Raw genomic sequence first — 20,204 nt, forward strand, 5'->3', positions numbered from 1 at the left:
TTCTGCTTCCTGGATGCAATGGGTTACAAGGCTTTCCTCAACTGTAATGTTTCTGCCTTGGAGCCAGTGAGTGAGCATACACCAAATCTTCTGAAGCCATGAACCAAAACAAATGTCTCTTGCTTTAAATTTCTATGTCACGTATTTGTGTCAGCAATTGAAAAAGGTCTGTAGCTGTCTACTGTAATATTATAAGAAGAATATGATCATACATGTGATTTGTCATTGACTTGTTGAAGTAATGAAGCTTGTATTTATCACCCATAATGATTTAAATCAAAGTTCATATCACGGATATGTTCAAGTTTTATTTCATAAGTAACTTTATTGTGGTTATTGTATACAGCGTAACATTTGCCATTTTATTAACTTTTCAACACATATTTTAGTAATGACATGTTCATGTTGTGTGCATCTCTCTTCCATCTATATCGAGAGTTTTCATGTTCTCCAACTGAAACTCTGTGCTCTTCCATAGAGTTCAACCACAGTTTTATTTCTGGCTTCTATGAATTTGATTATTCTAGGTACCTTAGAGTAGAACAGTGTTAAATCCTTGGCGTTGAGCTTATTTCGCTTAGTTTTATGTCTCCAGGCTTTGTCCAAATTGTAGCAGGTATCAGAATAGTGAGAATTTAATTTTGTATTCTTTATCACATAATCATTCATTATAAAACTTCCAAACTATTTGTAGCTGTGCAAATTTTGTTTCACTGAGAAGTTTCAACTCCAGATCACTGAAAAGGAAAAAATTCTGTTCTAGCTGTAACATCTGAGCAATGATGAAGATGATGAAGTTTGTTTTCTTGCATTGATATTTTGGAAGTTTTTTTTTTATTTTTTAAAAAAGCAAAACAAAAAAAGAAATGATACAGAATTTTTTAAAAAAGTAGCGAATTAAGGGCTGGGGATTTAGCTCAGCGGCATAAGCACCTGCCTTGCAAGCAGGCGGTCATGAGTTTGATCCCTGGTACCGATCAAAATGAAAAACACACACACAAAAAAAGTAGCGAATTAACACTAGTTAATATATTGCACATTGTTGTCTTAGAAGTTGTTCAGGTTCCAAAATCTGGACACAAAAGTGATCATGACAGCACTTTTTTTTTTTGATGAACTGAGATTAGTAGTATAGCTATCCATCTAGTATACATATCCATACATACATTCATGTGTTTACCAACATACAATCTTTTCTTCCTTTTTTCCTTCCCCATCTTAGTTGTTCCATCCTTTTAAGCACTATCACTTTCATTATTACAATATCTAGTTTATAACACATATTTTTGTGGTTGTTACCTTTACCTTCAACCCTTTTTACCTACTGCCTCTGCCAGAACAAATTCCAAGAGGATGTGGATTGTTTTATTCCTTGCTATATTTTTGGTACAACTGTACCTGCTACACAGTAAAGTTCAGTGCAAAGGTTCTGGGTTCAATCTCCTGTACTATAATGTTGCTGTTGTTATTTAGTTTTGGGGATGAGAAAATAGAAATCTATTAGGCAAAATATACAAGCAGAATTTTGTTTCCCTTTGTATTATCGCTAAAGTGGTATTGTGCAAAATATCAAAAATTTCTACATTGAAACTTAATCTTAGGAAGGAATAATGAAAAAAATACTTCAACTTGAGAAGTTAAATGACCAATCCCCATAAAAAAAGGAACACATCAAATCATCACATTCTAAAATAAGTACATTATGATTCTCTCTCAACACAACTATTTTAGTGTGGTCAATCTACAGTCTATGTTCACAGCATCTCTTTCTCTGTCTTTGTCTGAGAAATAAATTTTGAGTTTTTAAAATCACAAGAACTTTAAAACATTGCTGTAACTTAGGAGAAAGCAGGGAAACTTGACTCTGCACAGTAAGGTGATGTCCGGAAGCATTCTGAGCCTCTTGCTTTGTTGGAGTCCTTTTCCTTTTCTTAGATTTTAGTAAGGATATAATCTCAGTTTGTTAGAAAGAGCAAGCACAATACCAGGTGTCAAATGTACAAATCAATCCTCTCCTTAATTATTCAAGTTTGACATTTCCCTGTTTGTCTCAGAAAATTCTATTCTTTTATTAGCAATGGGAATTAAATTTCCCATGTAGACGAATTAACTTCTAAATTATGAGAGAAACAAAAACATGGGAGGTGGATGGTGCCCATTCCAACCTGAGGTTTTCTCAAGTAATCTCTTTTCTCTTCCTTGTCACTTCCATATCCTCTAGACCCTTTCCTGCAGGCAACCACCCCCTGGTTGTTACTTGTGCATAGATTCTGGTTCACAATTCTCAAAGAAAGATATCTCAAATACCCTAATTAAAGTGGAAGAGGTTAAAAACAGATGATGGTTGAAGAATGTTTTAAAACATGCAGCAATTATGTAGAGCAATTCTTGAAAAGGATTCTGTAAGATTAGAAAATTTATTTTGTTTTCAGTAAAATACTTTCCTTAAGAAAAACAACATAGAAGGTTGTGAATTGGCTTAGGATAAAAAGACAAATAAATGGAAAATATACTTTGTAGATAACCAAATTCATGGGCCTTTTGCATTAAATTTTATGCACTTGAGCCTGGCTCATAGTGGTGTTTAAAGTCTGGTATCTTCCTTTGACACTGGTAATGTCAAAACTTGTTCCTCTTTCTCTCTCTCTCATTCTTTCTCACAGACCTCCAATTATGTAGAAAGTGACAAAATAATCTCTAAACGTTTAAATTCAAAAATAAATATGCCCACATATTCACTTTATTATTTTTTGAATGGAAAAAGGGGAATGATGTAAAAATATCAAAACTGTAAAAGAAGTTACAGATCATTAACTTAAGCAGACAAGGTAAAACATTGCATAATGCAGAGAAAAACTGTGTCTGTGTGACATCCATTCACACCATTTCCTATGCACAAGAAAGACCAGATGTCTGGTTTCCAGAGTATTACTATTCTTCCTTAGTACTTAAAATTTACAATTTTGAAGTTTGAGAGAAAATGGCTGTCTTCTGATCTTTAGCATTTTATAGTTTAATAATTTCATAGACTAGAAGAGTTTCAGAAGAAAATGAGCTTTGCAGTCAAAACAATCCAAGAAAGAATTTGGGTGGGGGGGGGGGAGGAAAAATCTTTGAATGACTTTTATTTTGAAAACTCTATTAAATTCTTTAAAAAAAATCAGTTTTTATGGCAGATAGTAAATGGATCCAGTATAATGCAGTAGTTACAATGATTTAAAGCAGAAGGTATGACTAGATGGTATTTCTTTTTCCTTGTCTGATTTCTACTAATGATGAAAAAATACACACACAAACACACACACACACTTTATATATGTTATTCCTCCCTTCCTCCCAGGAAATGTTGTTTGGAAATTCATGTAAAACTAATTGGCCATGAGAATATAAAGCCCTTTAATGGGCTATCTAGGTCCCTATGAGAATTTTTTTTTTTTTTTAACAGACACCATGTGTTGCAATCTGCTAACCATCTACAAGGCAGGGTAGGGTAGAGGGGCTCTACGGGACCAGGAATAAAGTCATTTCCAGGAGGCTTTTAAGTATTAACTAAAATGCAAAAGATGGTATAATGAAGCCTAAAAATATCTCCACTTCTGCTTAAATTGTAACCCAGAGTATATTAGATTTATACTTAAAAGAAAACACAACAATAAAAAATAGCAAGTTAGTCAATTTGGGGAGAAAAAAATCCAAACCTTTTCTAAGGTGGTTAAATGCCATTCATTTGTATTTTAATCTAATCTACTGGTGATTTAATTTACAGATCTGAAAGGAAATGTATGCTTAAATATTTGAGGATGTTAACATATCAACTTCTTAATTTTGGAATATGCCTACTTGCTTGACACAATATTTTACTAGCTAACGAATGTTTAGCCTTTTTTTCACTTGACTAAAGAGAAGTTAAGTTTCGCATTGCTTCACTCACCTTCTTATGTGCATATGCTGGGAAAGATTGAAAAAAAAAAACAACACAACTTCTTCATGTTCCTTGGTATAAAACTGCTCTGGCTGCTACATCAGTTGCCTTATTTTTTTCTTTTGGTCTTATTTTTAAAAAATGCTTTCAGCTTTTAAATTTTTATAGTTACATAACAGTTCTAATATTTTGTGATTTTTTTTATTATGACACTATAGATGAAATTGTCATCAGACTGACACCCTGTGTTGTTTATTCCTTAATTACAACTGTTAACACTGTAAAGAAGTGTGCTAATCTGCCAGCATATATTATGAAAACAACACTATTGTTTCCCACATGAACACCCACTCAACAGGATATTTCCAAGATGGTCGTTTAAAGGAACTTACAATGGGTGTTTCAAGGTAAGTTTTGTTTGTGGTACTGATATTTTATTTTCTAGCTTGGCCTACTGTCTTCTCTTAAAAACACCAGTTTGCAGTTTAAAACAAGTTCACTGTAATACAACACAGAAATAGTTTTACAGCATATGCGGATTCTACAGTTAGAAAATTATCATTTTTTCCCCCATGCTGGACTGAAGAATCTTAAACTTGTTCAGGATTATGGCCCAAAGCTTTCCGACAGTTTTTTTCAGAAATAATGAAAATAGAAGGGAGAGGAAAGAACATGTTTAAAGATGAAAAGATGAGGGAGGGGCTATTTGCATCACAGTGGTGGCAAGCCTTAATGTCCAATAACCATTCCTAACTCTAATAAAGTCTCTGTTTCCAAAACTAAATTTGAACCTTCCTGAAACCAGCTACTTTTGAATGCTTTACAGTTCTAGTCTTTCCATCTTTAGAACTTTTAGAGTTGTGATTATCTGTGGGGCACAAAATTCTAGGAATTTATTTTTTGGTAAGTATTAAATACTGTATACTAAAGCAGCTAAGTGTCATTGCTTTTTCATTTGTTAAAAGAAACTGTAATGGAAAACACATAATGACCAAGATCCTGTACCATGTTCCCATATTAATATAGTTAAAGATTCTTAACTTAAAATCTGAATCAACTTTTTTAGGTTAGAATGACTAAATATTTTAAATAACATACACAAATTGATCCAATAATTTATTTAATAAGATTTAATACTAGTTTTTAACAGTTTCCATGGGTTTGGTAGGAAGCAAACTCATGATCCTGAATACTAGGAATAATCATAAACTTCTCAGCAGATTCTCATATCTTCATTGTCATTTAGAGTTAACAAAACAGCATCAACATATTCAATTCCTAATGTTCCTATAATTACCTAAAAGCTCTTTAAAAATGAGCTTTATTAAGGTAGTGTATGAAGAAGTAGTTATCACTATGCTTCATTTAGAATGGTGTTTTCTGATTTATTTTGATTTTCAATACCAGTAGGATATGATGCTTGTCCTAAAAGAAACTGTTTCCATTGGGGAATATACTCTTCTACTGATGCCCAGTAATGAGTCTGAAAAAAAAAAATCCAAAAGTAAAAAAGTGTATCAAGCAATTGAACTTGGCTCTTCATAATAGTCTAAATGTTTATTCACTTAAGTGTGTGTGCATGTATACACACACATATATGTAGAATGCATTTCCTCTACAGAATATTTTATGCTAATTTTAGAAAAAAAATCTGGCTACTTACTAGTGTTAATTCTCAATTTCTCAGTAAAACCAGTGCCTGGCAGAATTATAGGTTTTAGAATTTTATTATGAATTTATACGCCCTCTTGTGGCAAATCTTGTGATTATTGCCAGTGGTATAAATATTTTTAATGCCCAAGATTCCCTACTAAATAGTTATTCACATGGGAATTATTACAATAAAATTATTAGATGTGAACAAATTCTTCAGAATTAACACACACTGACTTGATGAGGGGTAACATTAGGAAGGGAAATCTAACCAGTATGTTACAGTATAGGACCCTTAGGAACGTATAAAACATGTATCTACTATATCTTTTAAAACAATATTTAATAGGGTAGGCATGGTAGTGCATGGCTGTAAACTCAGCACTTGGGAAGCTGAGGCAGGAGGATCGTAGTGAGTTTGAGGCCAGCCTGGGCTACACAGTAAGTTCAATACTAGCCTGAACTACATAGTGAGACCCTGTCTCAAAAAATTCCCCCAAAATAAAACTTGACTAGACAAAATCATTTTTCTCAAATTTCTTTTTTGGAGTGTAAGGTACTGTCTTACTACTATCTGACTAGTGATCTGTAAGCTATAAAAGTTTATGCGGTGACACCATGCCTTACTTAGTTAAAAGCTTTGATGAGTTTCTCAGTGACTGTCCTAAGGTGGCCAAAGAGAATTACATTGCAGAAATCCTTGTGCATTTTATACTAGATCAACATTGTCAATCCCATTTGGGAAATTCAGCATTAAGAACATAATTATTACCTGGGCATTTAAAAGGTGCAAGCCAGGTGTGGTAGCACTCGCCTGTAATCCCAGCACTTGGATCGCTGCAAGTTCACAGCTAGCCTGGGCTACATAGTGAGTTTTAAGGTCAGCCTGAACTACAGAGTGAGAATTTATCTCAATAAAAGTACAGCACTGGATAGTTGAAATGGTGAAGGATTCTAACTGTCTATACATCTATACATATGGTCTGAGATACAATCTAATCTACTTAAAATACAGGTCATCCTGCTATGCAAAACTAGTTAAGAAAAACACCTTGGAAATCTGGCTGGAAGGTTTTCCACTATTCACAGCCGGACTAACTCCTATGATATAGCCCCTTTATTTGACAGAGTGAGATGCTGGAGACTGAACAAAGAGGATGACATGACCAAGCCACAACTGTCCTCAATCACTGCCTTTTCTTACTACCCTGGATGACACAGAAATTGAGGGGCAAACTCCCAATCATGAGTTTTGAGTCTACTCTTATACACAGCAGGGCATGAAGTAAAATTAGATTTGAAAAAAAGGTCATTAAAATATAAAAAAGCTATTTTGTATGTAGTAAATTTTCACTCATCAGACACATATACCAAGTGTGCTTTAGTTTGCCAATCAATAACTCAATCTGTTCTAGAACTCAGCTAAATAAAACAGACAAAAGCCACACTACATTGTTTGATAATATGCATTTAAATAACTGGTTACATTTTTTGAAGGGACTGAGTGTTACTTTTAACAGTTCTAAGAGGAAAAACATTTTGGACATGTTTAAGACTTAAGTACACTGTTATGCTTAAAAGGATATCTATTATGTAATGAGGGGAAAAATAACATCATAAAAATTATCATTAGATAAAATTTTTTCCAAGATACTCATTACCTGCTATATATAAGACATGGTACCTGTGGACATATAAAAAGATCAATCAGAGCTGGGCACAGTAATCCTAGGTACATGGAAAGCTGAAGTAGGAGGATTGCAAGTTTGAGCCTAATCTGGGCAACTGTCTAAAATTTTTTTTAAAAAATGGGTTGGAAATGAGCTCAGCATTCCTGGGTTCCAGCTCCAGAACCACAAAAGAAAAAAAAATTAAGATAAATCAAATGCATCTTGTTTTACTGAATAAATAAATCTGGAAACACACACATGCCTAGTATTTAAATCACAGTGCCCCACAATATGTTAGGGTCTATTTAGTTATTTGTTCCTTAAGAATCTCACCTCAAGAGAGACCACCTCAGGTGGTAGATGTGGGTGAATCTTGCTCTGCAAAGATTTTTCAGCTGCTTCCATATCCTGTAACAGATATGAACATTTTCAAATCAAAGTGTATTTATAGGTTATAAATGACACCTGTACTACCAGTACGTGCATCCGAAATCTTTTATCTCAGCTCTTCTTCATATTTGGTTTGAAATGATGGAAAGACACTAAGGACACTAAGATAGGAGAATTGACTATAGCTCAACTCATCCACTTCTATTAAAGTGGGTGCCTTACTTTAAAACAGAAAGGTGCTGGTACTTTCATGTTCTGTTTCTTCACTTCGAATTGTTGGCAAACGCCAGAAATTCCTGCAAAAACAGCCCCATTTAAAAATGCTCAGAGCATTAACCCAGCTTTAAAATTATCTCAAAACAACTGAATGGATAAAATCAAGTACTGTATTCAGATATAAAAACATGCAGGTACTCAGTGCTACATAGCTAACCCTATAGTGAAGAGTTCTAATCTCTCCAAATGATGCAAATGGTATACTGATAGCACACATTTGTTCAACATTCTGCTTTTAAATTTTGTACTTAATTAAAAGAAGTATTTTATGACAGGAATCTTTTCACTAAGCTAAATTTTTAGGGCTAAATTTCTGAGTTATTTTTAATGGTAAGTTTTATTGCTGGATAATACCATTTAGCTGGTATATTCAATCACCATGTTTTAATTCGTAGTTTCATTTGTAGATACATCTATTTTCCCTTATGGTTGTAAAAACACCATAAGCTTAAGATATAATTTTTTACCTTGAAACATATATGGCACATGCCCAGAAATGTAGGATTCTGTAAAGTTTTATACAAACATTTGAGTCTTGTTTAAGAAATGCCTCCCAAATCAGTACCTATGTTGTCTTTTGCCCATTTATTATGTTTCATCAAGTTCACAGGGTCTGTGGCACAATGCTATGTAAATTTTGTTTCTCCTCTAAGCTTAGTAAATTGACAGAAAAGAGAAAGTTCTCTTGATCCATATACACACATTGGAGCAATCTAAGTAGAGGGCTGTTGGACAGACGGAGAGAGATGGAAAAGGGCGTGGGAGTGGGGTGTGAAGAAGCCAGTGCTGAACAGGAGAAAAAAAGACAGCAGATGGTAGCGGCAGGAGCAAGGAATGGGTGTGAAATGTAAAAGGGAAAAACAGGAAATTCCCTAAAGGGACTCCCCAAAGTTGCACAACCATTGATGCACCTGCTGTCTGGAGGAAGGTGATTTGAAGGAAAAGAACATGTCAATTTAGGGATAAAATAATGGATCTATTAGCATGTCTATCCCATACCAGAAGTTTACAGCTAAGGCACATGCTAAAGAGCATTTGATGCCAATGCTGCACACAAGACACAGAAGCCTAATTTTTCTGTAATTACATTGATTTTACAAGGTCTTGGAAAAATTATTTTGCTTTCAAAAATCACATAACGACAACAAGAAGAGAATAATTATACCTTAACTTAATAGTCTAAAAATAGTCACAAAGTTATTTTTAGTGGCAGATCTAGACGTTATAAGCACTGAAAAAAACATCCTGTTTTTCTTAAAGACAAGAAAATAAAAAGAAATTGAATTATATTTCTTATAGAAGAGCAGATTTGTCAACAAAAGCAGCAGATACAGACAGGGACATGTGGCTTGGTAAAGCAGTCTGATGGTGAGACACTTGACTGTCATTTCTGTAACACTTTGCCCCAAGATTACTACATCTCTGAAAAACTTCTTCCTTAACATCAATACTGTTATTTCTTAGATGTTTTGGGTAGTAACTCTCCTGTTCTTCTCTTTAGATGGCTCATTTTGCTTTCCAAGTGTGGGTTTTGTTAAGATCTGTGACATCTGTTTTTATATTTTTACTTTATCTTCTCTTACATTTGTCTCTTACCTAGCTTTAATTATTACTGTAGAGGGATAACTAATCTTTCTTCCTGACCCTTATCTCTCAAACTAATAAAACTAGGCTCATCTTCTTCCTTTTGGATGGACTTGAGTAAATCATGGTAGGAATTTTACTCACCCAGATACTTGTGCTACATCTTCTTTCAACTTTTTATTTCCTATCAGTTAAAATTTCAAAGGTTTCTAGATTGTTCCTTCAGGACACCTGTTCTAGCATTTCCTTTTCATTTCCAGGGCTATTGTCCTATAACTATATTCATGCAGTAAGGAGTTAAGGAATGACTATTCTGACTCATGCCAAGAATGTATCTTGTTATACTTCAATTCACATCTATCATGGGATTAACTAGTTGTTTGAAAGAACTACTTTAAATATGTTATTCTCTAGATTAAAAAAAAAAACATTGATACTCAGTACACAGAGGATGAAAGTGTGATTTCTTAGCCTAATAAAAACAAACCGTTGCAATTTGATCCCAGCATTCTGTTTATATCCTGATCCTTCCATACAAGAACCTTTCTTTTAATTACTAGAAACACTACCAAAAGGTCTAACATAACCTTTATGTATTCAAGGATCTAACAAAGTTCAAGGAAAATACTACAGCCTTACACAGTCATTAAATTAATAACTAGGATGCCACTTTCCTGTGTATAAAAAAAAAACAACTAAAAACAATCAAACAAAACCCCTCAAGCTTAGAGGAGAGAAAAGGAAAAAGAACAGAGGAAGAAAGGTTGAATTTACCTGATTGTATCTTGATATTCTGTTTTATAGATTTGCCATTATACCATTTAAAAATTTGTATGATAGAATGAATTAGAAAGCAACTGAAAAGCAAATGATAGAAATCTATTCATTGGGGGCATAACCATGAAGAAGTCTTAGAACACAGTACTTAGTGAACATTCCTAGTGAGATATAGCTTAAGGGCAAAAAAAAAAAAAAAAAAAAAGCTATAAAGGTGTCTTACTAAAAAGCTAGTCCCAATAATCACATTAGTAATGGAAGTGATGTTTGTATCACAGAATAAAGTACAACAGTTCCCCAAAAATTGTGGTTTTCCTTTTTGAAGCCTGTTACCCATGGTTAACTGTGGCCTAAAAATAGTTAAGTAGAAAAATCCTAGACCTGAGGATGCACAGTATGTGCCCAGCATGTGCAAGGCCCTCAGTTCATTCCGTAGCACCAAAAAGAGTGTGGAAGGAGGAAAGAATGAGAGAGGAACAAAAATCTAGAAAAAAACAATTCCTAAATTTGCTTGCTGTTCTGAGTAGCGTGATGAAATCTTGTGACATTTCACTCTGTCCTGCCTAGGAAACGGTTATCTTTTGTTCACTGTATCCAGTGCTTGAGCTACCTGTCCACTGATCATTTAATTGTTGGCTATGTAATCAGATAGTTACCGCATTACACGCATTCAAGTAATCCTTATGTTGTAACCTACTAATATGTCACAATGTCTATATCACTTACTTCATTTCACTATACACACATTGTATCATCGCACAGCATAAGCATAAGTATGGGACAATAAAATATTTTTAGAGAGACACTTCAGTTTTTATTACAATAAATTGTTACCGTTGTTCTATGAGTTACTGTAACAAAATTATCATGCCTAATTTATAAATTAAGCTTTAGTATATGTATATATGTATAGTGTGTGTATATATATGTGTGTGTAAGTAAGTATAAATAGGATTTAGCATTATCTACAGTTTTGGATCTTCACTGGGTTCTTGTCTTAGAGTATATATCCCACTGGTAAGGTGGAATTACTCTACATATTTATGGTGGTGGGGATAATCCTTTGGGAACTGATATTTTTGGTAGAAGTTATACACAAGATCAAAGTTAAGAATTTTCCAATCCTATAATGAAACTGAAAGTACTAAGAGGAACTCATTTTACAAAAAAAAAAAAAAAAGAAAAAGAAAACAAACAAAGACAGACAAAAAATTGTAATAAATAGTTCTAAGTGCCCAGGGCTCTTAATATATTTCCTGATGAAAGAAAGAAATGACCAATTCTAAGTCTGGACAGCAAATGTACCCAATGAGCTTTGAAGAACTCATCATATTAGAAAGAAAGGAAAGTATCAAAGACTGTTAGGATCATGTTGAAGACATGTTAAAGAAATTTCCACTTGATAAAAATAGGACAATTTGAAAAAAGTAAGTAAAAAATTTCAAAAGATTGAAACATTTCAAATTCCAGATAAATTAAAAACAAAACCCCTCACTGGTCAGTCTTCAGAGAATCAACCTATTATTTTAAAGTGACAGTGAAGCTTTTACAGAGAAGTACCCAAAACCCACTTAGTTATTATAAAGTGCAACAGTGTAATTAAACCTGAATGCTGAGGTTTTAGTTTAGAAAACAGACAACTCACATATTAACATCTTTTATCTCAAAAGAAAAACACAGTCACACACATACCATAGGTTCACTACTACTGCTACAGGGTCAGGGGTATAGCTCATTGGCAACAAACTTACGTACTATGTGTGAGACTCTGGGTTCCATCCCCAGCACAAAAGAAAAATAAAAATGAAGTCAACCAACCAACCAGACCAATCAAAGTAAGTAAATATCAGGAAAGAATCAAGTAGTCAGCATACCTTTTGAGAACTACAGTTCAGTGTAATCAAGTAGTTATGAGGGAAGATTTTCTTTATATATCAGTCACCAATTGAGAATAAAAACAATTTGAATGTAACTTTTTGTCACCTCTAATAAGTTTATTTAGGCAATTCCAGGAGAGGCCTCTACTCATTATGGAACTGTTCTTCCCTAAAAAACTGAAGCAGAATCTGATGAGGCCTCTAGATCTATATTGTTAATACCCTAGTCAGTGGTGGTGAACCTACAGCCCATGTGTTAGTTGTTTTTAAGACAAAAGATGTTAATGTGTGAGTTGTTTTCTTAACTAAAATCTCAATATTCAGGTTTAATTGCAGTGTCAGCACTTTGTGATAAATAAGTGGGGTTTGGATTGCAGTTTGGGCTCTCATCTTTAAACAGTTTGCCATCACTGCCCTAAGCATTCACTTCTGTGGCTCCCAAGCGTTCAAAATACGGTGAGTCTGAGTTAAGATATACGTAACATGGAACTGTGAATGCTCAGTGAGGAGAGATTTTTTTAGCAAATATATGAAATGATTTGTGTCTAATTAAGCATTATACTTCACATATTATTACTGTCTTTGATAAGAACAGTTAGTAGAACACTTACATCCCTAGCTGTGCTGGGTGGCAGTTTTAAGGCTCTTTTAACGGTTGCTGGTCCCACTAAGGTGTCCATATCATCATTGGAGGGCAGCATTTCTTCTATTCGTTCTCTGCCTGGAGTATTTGTCTTTTTTTTCTCTAAGATGATGTTATTACAGAATTGCCTTTTTGGGCAAAACAAAGCTTTCCAGGAGGTGAGGGTGGAGAGAAATATTTATAGAAAGAAAATCTCTTCAAAACCAAACCCGTAAATTATGTTTGAGTCTTTTAAAGGCAGATAAATTGTATTTAATATTAATTGGGAAAAAATTATTCAACCTGTGTTTTTGAGTGGTGCTGGGGAATGGTGGTCAAACCTAGGGTCTCATGAATGCTAGGAAACTACTATCTTACTAATACATTTTCAGCCAGTTCACTATCTTTTATGACATTTCTTGACCGAAGCCTAACTGTGAAGTTTCTTCCCTACTTATAGTTACAGCCATTTGTTTATTAATATAGTCAAATATTTGATAGGATAGGATAAGCCACTTCCTTATTACTCTTTTTTTCAAAAATTTCTTTGACCTAGGCATGGTAGTATCATGCCTGCAATCCTAGCTCTCTGAGAGGCTGAGGCAGGAGGATTGTACGTTTGTGCCCAGCTGAACAACACAGAGCACTTAAGACCCTGTTTCCAAAATAAAAAATAAAATGGGCTGGGGATGTAGCTCAGGCAAAAATGAAACAAAACCAAACCAAATAACACACCTGTTATTTTCATTTGTTTATTTTTCCACATGCATTTATCTAAATTTTACTACTTTCTATGAAAATTCTGTTGAGATTTTTAAAAAATGTATATGTAACTTAGGGAGAAATGATTTTACAAAAACAATAGTCTCTATGTTCAGGTTTAAGGCATGTCTCTTTTTAAATTTTCTTTTACATCTCACATTGCAGTGCAATAAGTAACTTTACACTATCATGAATAAAATTTAAGCGCTTTCCAAATATCTTAGAATTTTATTGCTAATATGAACCTGATCTTTTGTATTTTCCAGCTATGAATGTAAGATTCAAGTCAACATTTGGTCTTATAAAGATATAATCATGTAAAATACTAGTATTTTACTTTTTAAAATGTTAAAGCTTTTAATGTTTTTTATAGTGCTCACAAGGTCTAAACAGCCAGAGACACAGTTTAGCAGCACAGTGTCTGGCAAACATGAAGTTGTGAATTCGATTTCCGGTACCAAAAAAAAAACCCCCCAAAGGTATAAACAAATAAAAAAAATGGCTAGTAAAAAAAAAAAAAGGATCCTTTATAGTTACTGTTATTGTACTGTAAGTTTTAATGGAACTAATTTTATGAAGTGTGAGCAATAGTTCTAAAGTACTTATCCTAGATGTAGCAACCTATTCTTGACCACTGGTATGAGGAGTAATTACCGTGTAGTTTCCTTATGCTTCTTTATGTTTAAATTAGCTGAGGGCTGGAGATTTAGCTCAGTGGCACTGATTTTGGATCTTTATCTTTTAATTTTTTATGGTAAGAATATATTACTTTGATAATCAGGGAAATTAATCAAACTGAAATTTCTCAAAATTATGAAAACAGGTTCATTATCTTCTATACATAGAGGTTCCTTGACTTATGATGATGTTACGTTCCATAAATACATCGAAATTAGAAAATATTCTAAGTCAAAATCCCTGAGTACACCTAAACTATTTAACACTCTAGCTTAGCAACAACACACACTGTAAAGTACAGCTGTTTTCTCTGTAACGGCATTAGAGTGGCTACTTGCTGCTACTGCCAGCATCACAAAAAAAAGTCACTAAAAGCATACTGTTAGCCTTGCAAATATGGGCCTACTGAATGCATATCACTTTTGTAGTATTATAAACTCAAAAGGCTGTAAGGTTAATTATCCTAAGCTGGGTACTGTCGCTATATAGCAATTTCTTAGCTACACCTCTGTTGCAAGAACAGGTCTTGCTATGTAGTTCAGGCTGGCCTTAAATTCACTATATAGTCCAGGGTGGCGTCGAACTTACGTTGATATTTCTGCTTCAGACTCCCAAGTGTTAAGATTACAGATGTACACCACCACTCCTGGCAGTTCTTCCATTCTTGAAAACACTTTACATCTAAAAAACTAAATGAGTATTTCTTAAACACTCATTTGTATTTCTTATGTAAGTGTATTTTCCTTTCACTTATTTTAGTACTATTTTAGCTCTACACACCAGCTATCAAATTCTTTAGTCTCACAACCCATACCCGACCTTAGTTTCAAACTAAGTAGTTCACACTCCCAAGACTGTAATAGGCCCATTCAGTTGTCAAGTCTTAGTGCTATTTTTTAAGAATATAATAGAATATTTGGCCTTCTGCCTACTGAAACATAGTGGAAGCTTAGCTTCTTCTATGAGACCTCTTAGAATATGCGCTTTTAAACAGCTTTTTACTTTTAGTATAGTTCCAAATATATTCCATGTAATTTAGTGTTTGACCACATCAAGTCTCAGAGTTCTTAGTATCAGAGAATTTATAATCTAGCATCAACTAAGCCTGTAAACGCCTTCAGATCAAGAACACTGATTTATATAGTACTTATTTTGTTGTCTCCACTTTTAGCCTTTGGGCACTCACTAAACACTCATTAAAAGGACAACACCTGGAAACCAAACACTACATCATGTGCTGCAGGCAGGTAGCAATCAAGCCTTTTAATTTAGTTTTTCTAACTTTTCACAGCAAATTCCAAAATATCCTATATATTTCCATTTAAAAATAAATATTGCTAACACCATTGGGCAAGTAAGACATATGGCAATATAGAATGCTTTGGTAGCACTATGGCTGTGACTTAAATTACTGTGGATCAAACTGCCAGAAGCTGAGAAGATAACTGAATTTTCCTCTTCCTTTATCCTTTAGTGAGGATAGAAGATAACTGTATCATGCCTATCGATGAAAATATTTAACAATAAAAACTGAAAACACTTCTTTATAACTTAAATAATATAGTCTTACTACCAAATGTTTTAGTCATAGGATCTCTTGGAAGCTTGAATGGAAGCAAACTTTAGGGTTTTAATTATGGATGAAGCCACACAATTCTGGAAGAAGCAAAGTATAGCAAGCAGCCAAAAATGTTACACATATGATTTTACTCCAAATGGGCACATTGGCCAAATGGTGAGGCCCTGCGTAATCATAGACTTTGACCACCTACTCTATAACCATCCAAAGGGATCTGAGAAATCTGTTATCTATAGATTGGAATGCTGTATGTTGACTGTGGCTCCAGTAGGGAAAAATCAAATTGTTCTTATTTTTCTAATGCTTAATAGTTTTGAGTTGGATCTAAACATATTACAGGCACTTTAAGGTTTTTCAATAAAAGATGAAAAGTGGAAATACACGTCTTCTATTTTTACTTCTTGCATAAAGGTTACCTTAATGTTTTATCTGTAGTCATTAATTTTCTAGTTGACCGCATATATTTAGCATACTCAAAATTCATTTTTTTTTTCACTTACAAAGTGCTATTTAACTCATGTGGATTTAAAAACAGGATATTGTCTGTGGTGGTTACGTGTGCTGATAATCCCAGCACTTTTGGAGGCTGAGGCAGGAGGATCAGAAATTTGAGCCTAGCCTGGGCAACTCACTGGTTTAGTAAGATTGAATCTCAAAATAATGTACAAATTAAGGGGTGGGAATGTAGCTCTGTGTGAAGGCCACAGTTTCAATCCCCAGTACTGAAAAAAAGATACTGTCTTGTTAATTCTACTTAATACTCTAAATAAAGACTACATAAGTTAAAATCATAAAATTCATGTAATAAATTTTTGAAAAGGTAGGAAAAATCTTGATACATAAACCACGGAAACTTACCCTTAAAAGATTAAGATTCCTTTTGAAAGCTGTGTCAGTTGCAAGCTGAGAAGCCTTTTCTGTATTTTGATTTCCAAATTTATTCTCCATTTGTTGAAGTAACATTAATCTTTGTGATACTCTAGAAAAAAGTAGAGATTAATGTGAAAAAATGTTAAAAAAAACTGTATTGCCTGACCAACATATAAAATTCATTTCTTTATTGCTTCTCACTTAACTTGTTTTGAAAGTTAATTACTATGTCAACTAATAAGACAATGAAAAACTTAAGTAATTCGGTAAGTCTTAAGTCAGTGATGGTAAACCTATGGCATGTGTGCTATTGTGTTTTTCCTTTAAGACAAAAGATGTTAATGTATGAGTTTTTTTTTTTTTTCTAAACTGAAATCTCAATATTCAGGCTTAACTGCAATACTGGCACTTTGTGATAAATAATTAGGTTTTAGTGTCAGGTTGGGGACTCCTTTCTAAAAGGTTTGCCATCACCATCCTAAGTGTGGGTAACATTAATTTATTTTCATTAACATTCTTCATATGTGCCATAAGTACATAGTTCTATTTCTTAGCCTCTGTCTTTGAAAATTATTTTAAAATGTTGAAGATATGTTTTAATTTTTGGTGAAAATGCAAACTGTAATACATATCTCCTTGTACACATAGTTATATATACCTCCCCACATACATACATTGATATAACTTGCTATATGAAACCTTCTGCTTAACACTTCAGTACCCCTGAATCTCATGTTACACATTTAGAATTGTGCTAAACTTCCATATGTTTGAAGAAGCAATAAAAATATTTTTTCCTCTTTTTCCAAGAGAAAGATTATGGTTTGATATATGAGTGAGAGGCAATGTATATATATATATATATATATATATATATATATATACTGTACATGCTCATAAGAAGGTAAAACAGTAACTGAAGATGGGCAAAAAGTTATAAGTGAATTTCAAACTGCTTTAGGACATATACTTCAAAAGTGTCTCAATGGTCATATCCTTGTTTTACACATTTATGGATCCTCTTAAATGATGAAAAACACACCAATATCAGATATAAGTTTAACTATTTCCCTGATAGTTGTTTATAAATGTTTTGAAGAAAAATGTTGTTTCATATAGATTGTCTGATAAGTACAACTAAAACCTGGGGTCTTTGAGTGTTTTTTTTTTTTTTTTTTTGTAAGAACAATATTTTAAAGGCCAACAAGGTGGGTCTGGTAATTAATTAAAGAAAAGCAAAGCCAGAAAGCTTACACAGAGGAAGAGGACCATTATTAAATTATTAAATGGCTACACAATTTTCAGTACCTGGGACAAAGTGACTGAAGACTGTGACATTAGTGTTTTAAACCAAGTGTGACTGTTTAGGTCACATATCCATGAACACGGTGATAGCAATGGGTAAGAGATTTAGAGAAGTCCACTTAATATCAAAGGGAAACCTGGAAGTGTGAGAGGAAACACCAACTTATCTAGCAATTAGTAACACAATGTAAGGTGACATACAACATATTTATACCTTTTAATTTTGGTTATTCTCTTTTTGGTTGGTTGGTTATTCATAAGAAACACAAAAATCCCTCTAAGAAAACCTCAAGCATTATAAACTTAAAATAACAAACTTTCAGATTTTAGTGTTCTCAGTATATATGTTTCAGCAATGAAACCAGTACAACCTCTTGGTTTATCCTTCTTAAAACTTACATTTTTTCATGTCTTTTAAAAAGGTGTATTTCTTGAATGAACAAGGAGGTCATCTTTAATCAAAGCTGTGGTACACTTTCTGTTAAATAATAAAACATTTAAAGTTACTTTTACCACATGTACTCAACTTTGCAGTATTTGGTCATTTAGTACTTGAATCCCATTGGTTTTTCTCGGGGGCAATAATACATAGAATCAAAGACTACATTTAAAGGCATTTTTATTCAGGATTCATGGTTTTGAATCTGCCTCATTCAGCCATGAACACCACAAATCAGGTAAATTCAACATATTTCACATTCTCCCTTCTTTTCTCCAGAGTCTAACCTTAATCAGAACTAAAAACAAACAAGCAGCTGGTACTAAGACTAGTGAACATTATATTGTATCAACAGACAGAAAAAAAATCCACTGTAAATTTCAACACAGGAACACTATCTCTTATGCGTGTGCACACACACATAGAGGCAAACAAGTATAAGAACCAACTGGAAACTCATGGTCTTTCTTTTATTGGAAGACTGCCCAGCTCTACCATCTCGCTTCCAAGCAGAAAAGTATTTTTCATGTGTCGCTGTGAGAAAAAGCACAATAAAGTACCTTCACCTTGCCCTGGCTACGCAGCGCTTCTTTGCAGAGTTTAGGGAAACCCGTTGCCATGCATTTCCACCAGGAGCGAGCTCATCCTGGTTACAGCGCCCCGACCGACAGGGACAGACAGAGGTTCAGGGAAATGCTCTGCACGCCAAGCTCGAAGGCTCGTCCCCGAAAGCACGCAAAAGCTGGCGGCGCCTGAGCTAGGGGAGAAAAGAGTTAGGAACGAGATTCCTTCCTGGAAGAGGTCTTTCCTTCGTCCTCTGAAACTGACCCCCGACGCGTTGGGCCAGCCTGAGCGCGCCGCGCCCGTCGTGAGACCGAGCCCTCAGGGGAACCGCACTGGCCCGGACCTGCGCCGCCCACCGGCCGCCTCCAGCTCGCGACTGCAGGCGGGGCGGGCTTCCCTTCAGCACCGCGGACAGCGGGTCCACACACACTAGCTCCCGGGGTCTACTCACAGCTACTTCCCGCTGAGATCACTGAAGGCCAGCCGGCGACGCCATCTCTCGTTTCCTGCCCGCTTGCGGAAGGCCGGGCGCTTTGGGGTTGACGGCCGCAGTCCGCGCTTCAGACTAACCCCAGTCAGGGAAAACTGAGCCTTCCGAATCCAGGGGTCTCATCCACTTAAGCTTTCCTAAAACCGCCCCGCGTCCGGATAAACCGGAAAAACTCCTAAACTTTCCCCGGCATAGCCTCCTGACCCGCTCTGTTCACCTGCGTCTCGGTCCTCCGCTCCGCGCAGCCAGTTCTACCCCGCCGGACTCCACGCACTGCTCCCGCCTCCCGGACTTTCCAAAGACCGTGCCTACTGCGCCTGCGCGGAGGGCGGGGTCGCGCCAGGTCTTTGCGCGCGTAGCGCGGTGACGTCACGAAGGCTTTATAAGGGCGTGCGAGCGGCGGTAAATTAGTAGGACGGTGCTTGGTTGTGCGAGCTTTTCTGTGGGGTGCGGTGTTCGCCGACAGTCATGAGGAACCTTCGGGAAAATGCGTTTGGTGGTAGCTCCAATTCTAGCGCTTTTAAACGGATGTCTCCACTTTTAAACGGTCTTCAGAAGGTGCAGTTGTTTTCCTAGAAACAGGACTGCCCCAGGAGAGTGTGGAAATGGAGTGATGCTGCGCAAGGTAGTCCAAAGTGTTTGGGTTCACTTGACACTGAGTTCCTTCAACAAATTCTGTGGAGCAGCCTGCGAGTGCCGCCCTGCTCCGGGCTCGCACCCGCACCCCTACTGGACAACAGAAATGA

At 35.2% G+C, this 20,204-nt stretch overlaps 1 protein-coding gene across 5 annotated transcripts; it reads right to left on the reverse strand.

Annotated features, from left to right (window-relative positions):
* Positions 1 to 299: 299 nt before the first annotated feature.
* Positions 300 to 19,790, reverse strand: Cep15 (centrosomal protein 15). Of its 5 annotated transcripts, none has more exons than XM_063257162.1 (6): positions 19,676 to 19,790; positions 18,971 to 19,161; positions 18,365 to 18,443; positions 16,649 to 16,769; positions 7,579 to 7,653; positions 300 to 5,405 (listed from the first exon to the last, which is right to left on the reverse strand). In XM_063257162.1, exons 3-6 carry the CDS (start codon positions 18,415 to 18,417, stop codon positions 5,277 to 5,279), a joined length of 378 nt encoding a protein of 125 aa, XP_063113232.1. In that variant the 5' UTR covers positions 18,418 to 18,443; positions 18,971 to 19,161; positions 19,676 to 19,790; the 3' UTR covers positions 300 to 5,276. The 5 variants fall into 5 exon arrangements, with proteins under 5 accessions (XP_063113232.1, XP_023417510.1, XP_005008333.1 ...); XM_023561742.2 differs by having other exon boundaries at positions 18,971 to 19,156; positions 19,420 to 19,774; XM_005008276.4 differs by having other exon boundaries at positions 19,420 to 19,774.
* Between the last annotated feature and the right edge of the window lie 414 nt (positions 19,791 to 20,204).

The sequence above is a fragment of the Cavia porcellus genome, unplaced genomic scaffold, assembly GCF_034190915.1.
Source record: "Cavia porcellus strain 051 isolate PalLab524CR breed Dunkin Hartley unplaced genomic scaffold, mCavPor4.1 scaffold_10, whole genome shotgun sequence".
Taxonomy (NCBI): domain Eukaryota; kingdom Metazoa; phylum Chordata; class Mammalia; order Rodentia; family Caviidae; genus Cavia; species Cavia porcellus.

What these genes read in the sequence shown, in the direction of transcription:
- Cep15 (XM_063257162.1), bottom strand. Translation starts at nt 18,417, where the DNA reads ATGACCTCCTTGTTCATTCAAGAAATACACCTTTTTAAAAGACATGAA. An exon ending in TTTAAAAGACATGAAAAAAT is followed by an intron (nt 16,770 to 18,364) that starts GTAAGTTTTAAG and finishes ACTTTTTTCTAG; the next exon opens with AGTATCACAAAGATTAATGT. An exon ending in CTGAGGTGGTCTCTCTTGAG is followed by an intron (nt 5,406 to 7,578) that starts GTGAGATTCTTA and finishes TTTTTTTTTCAG; the next exon opens with ACTCATTACTGGGCATCAGT.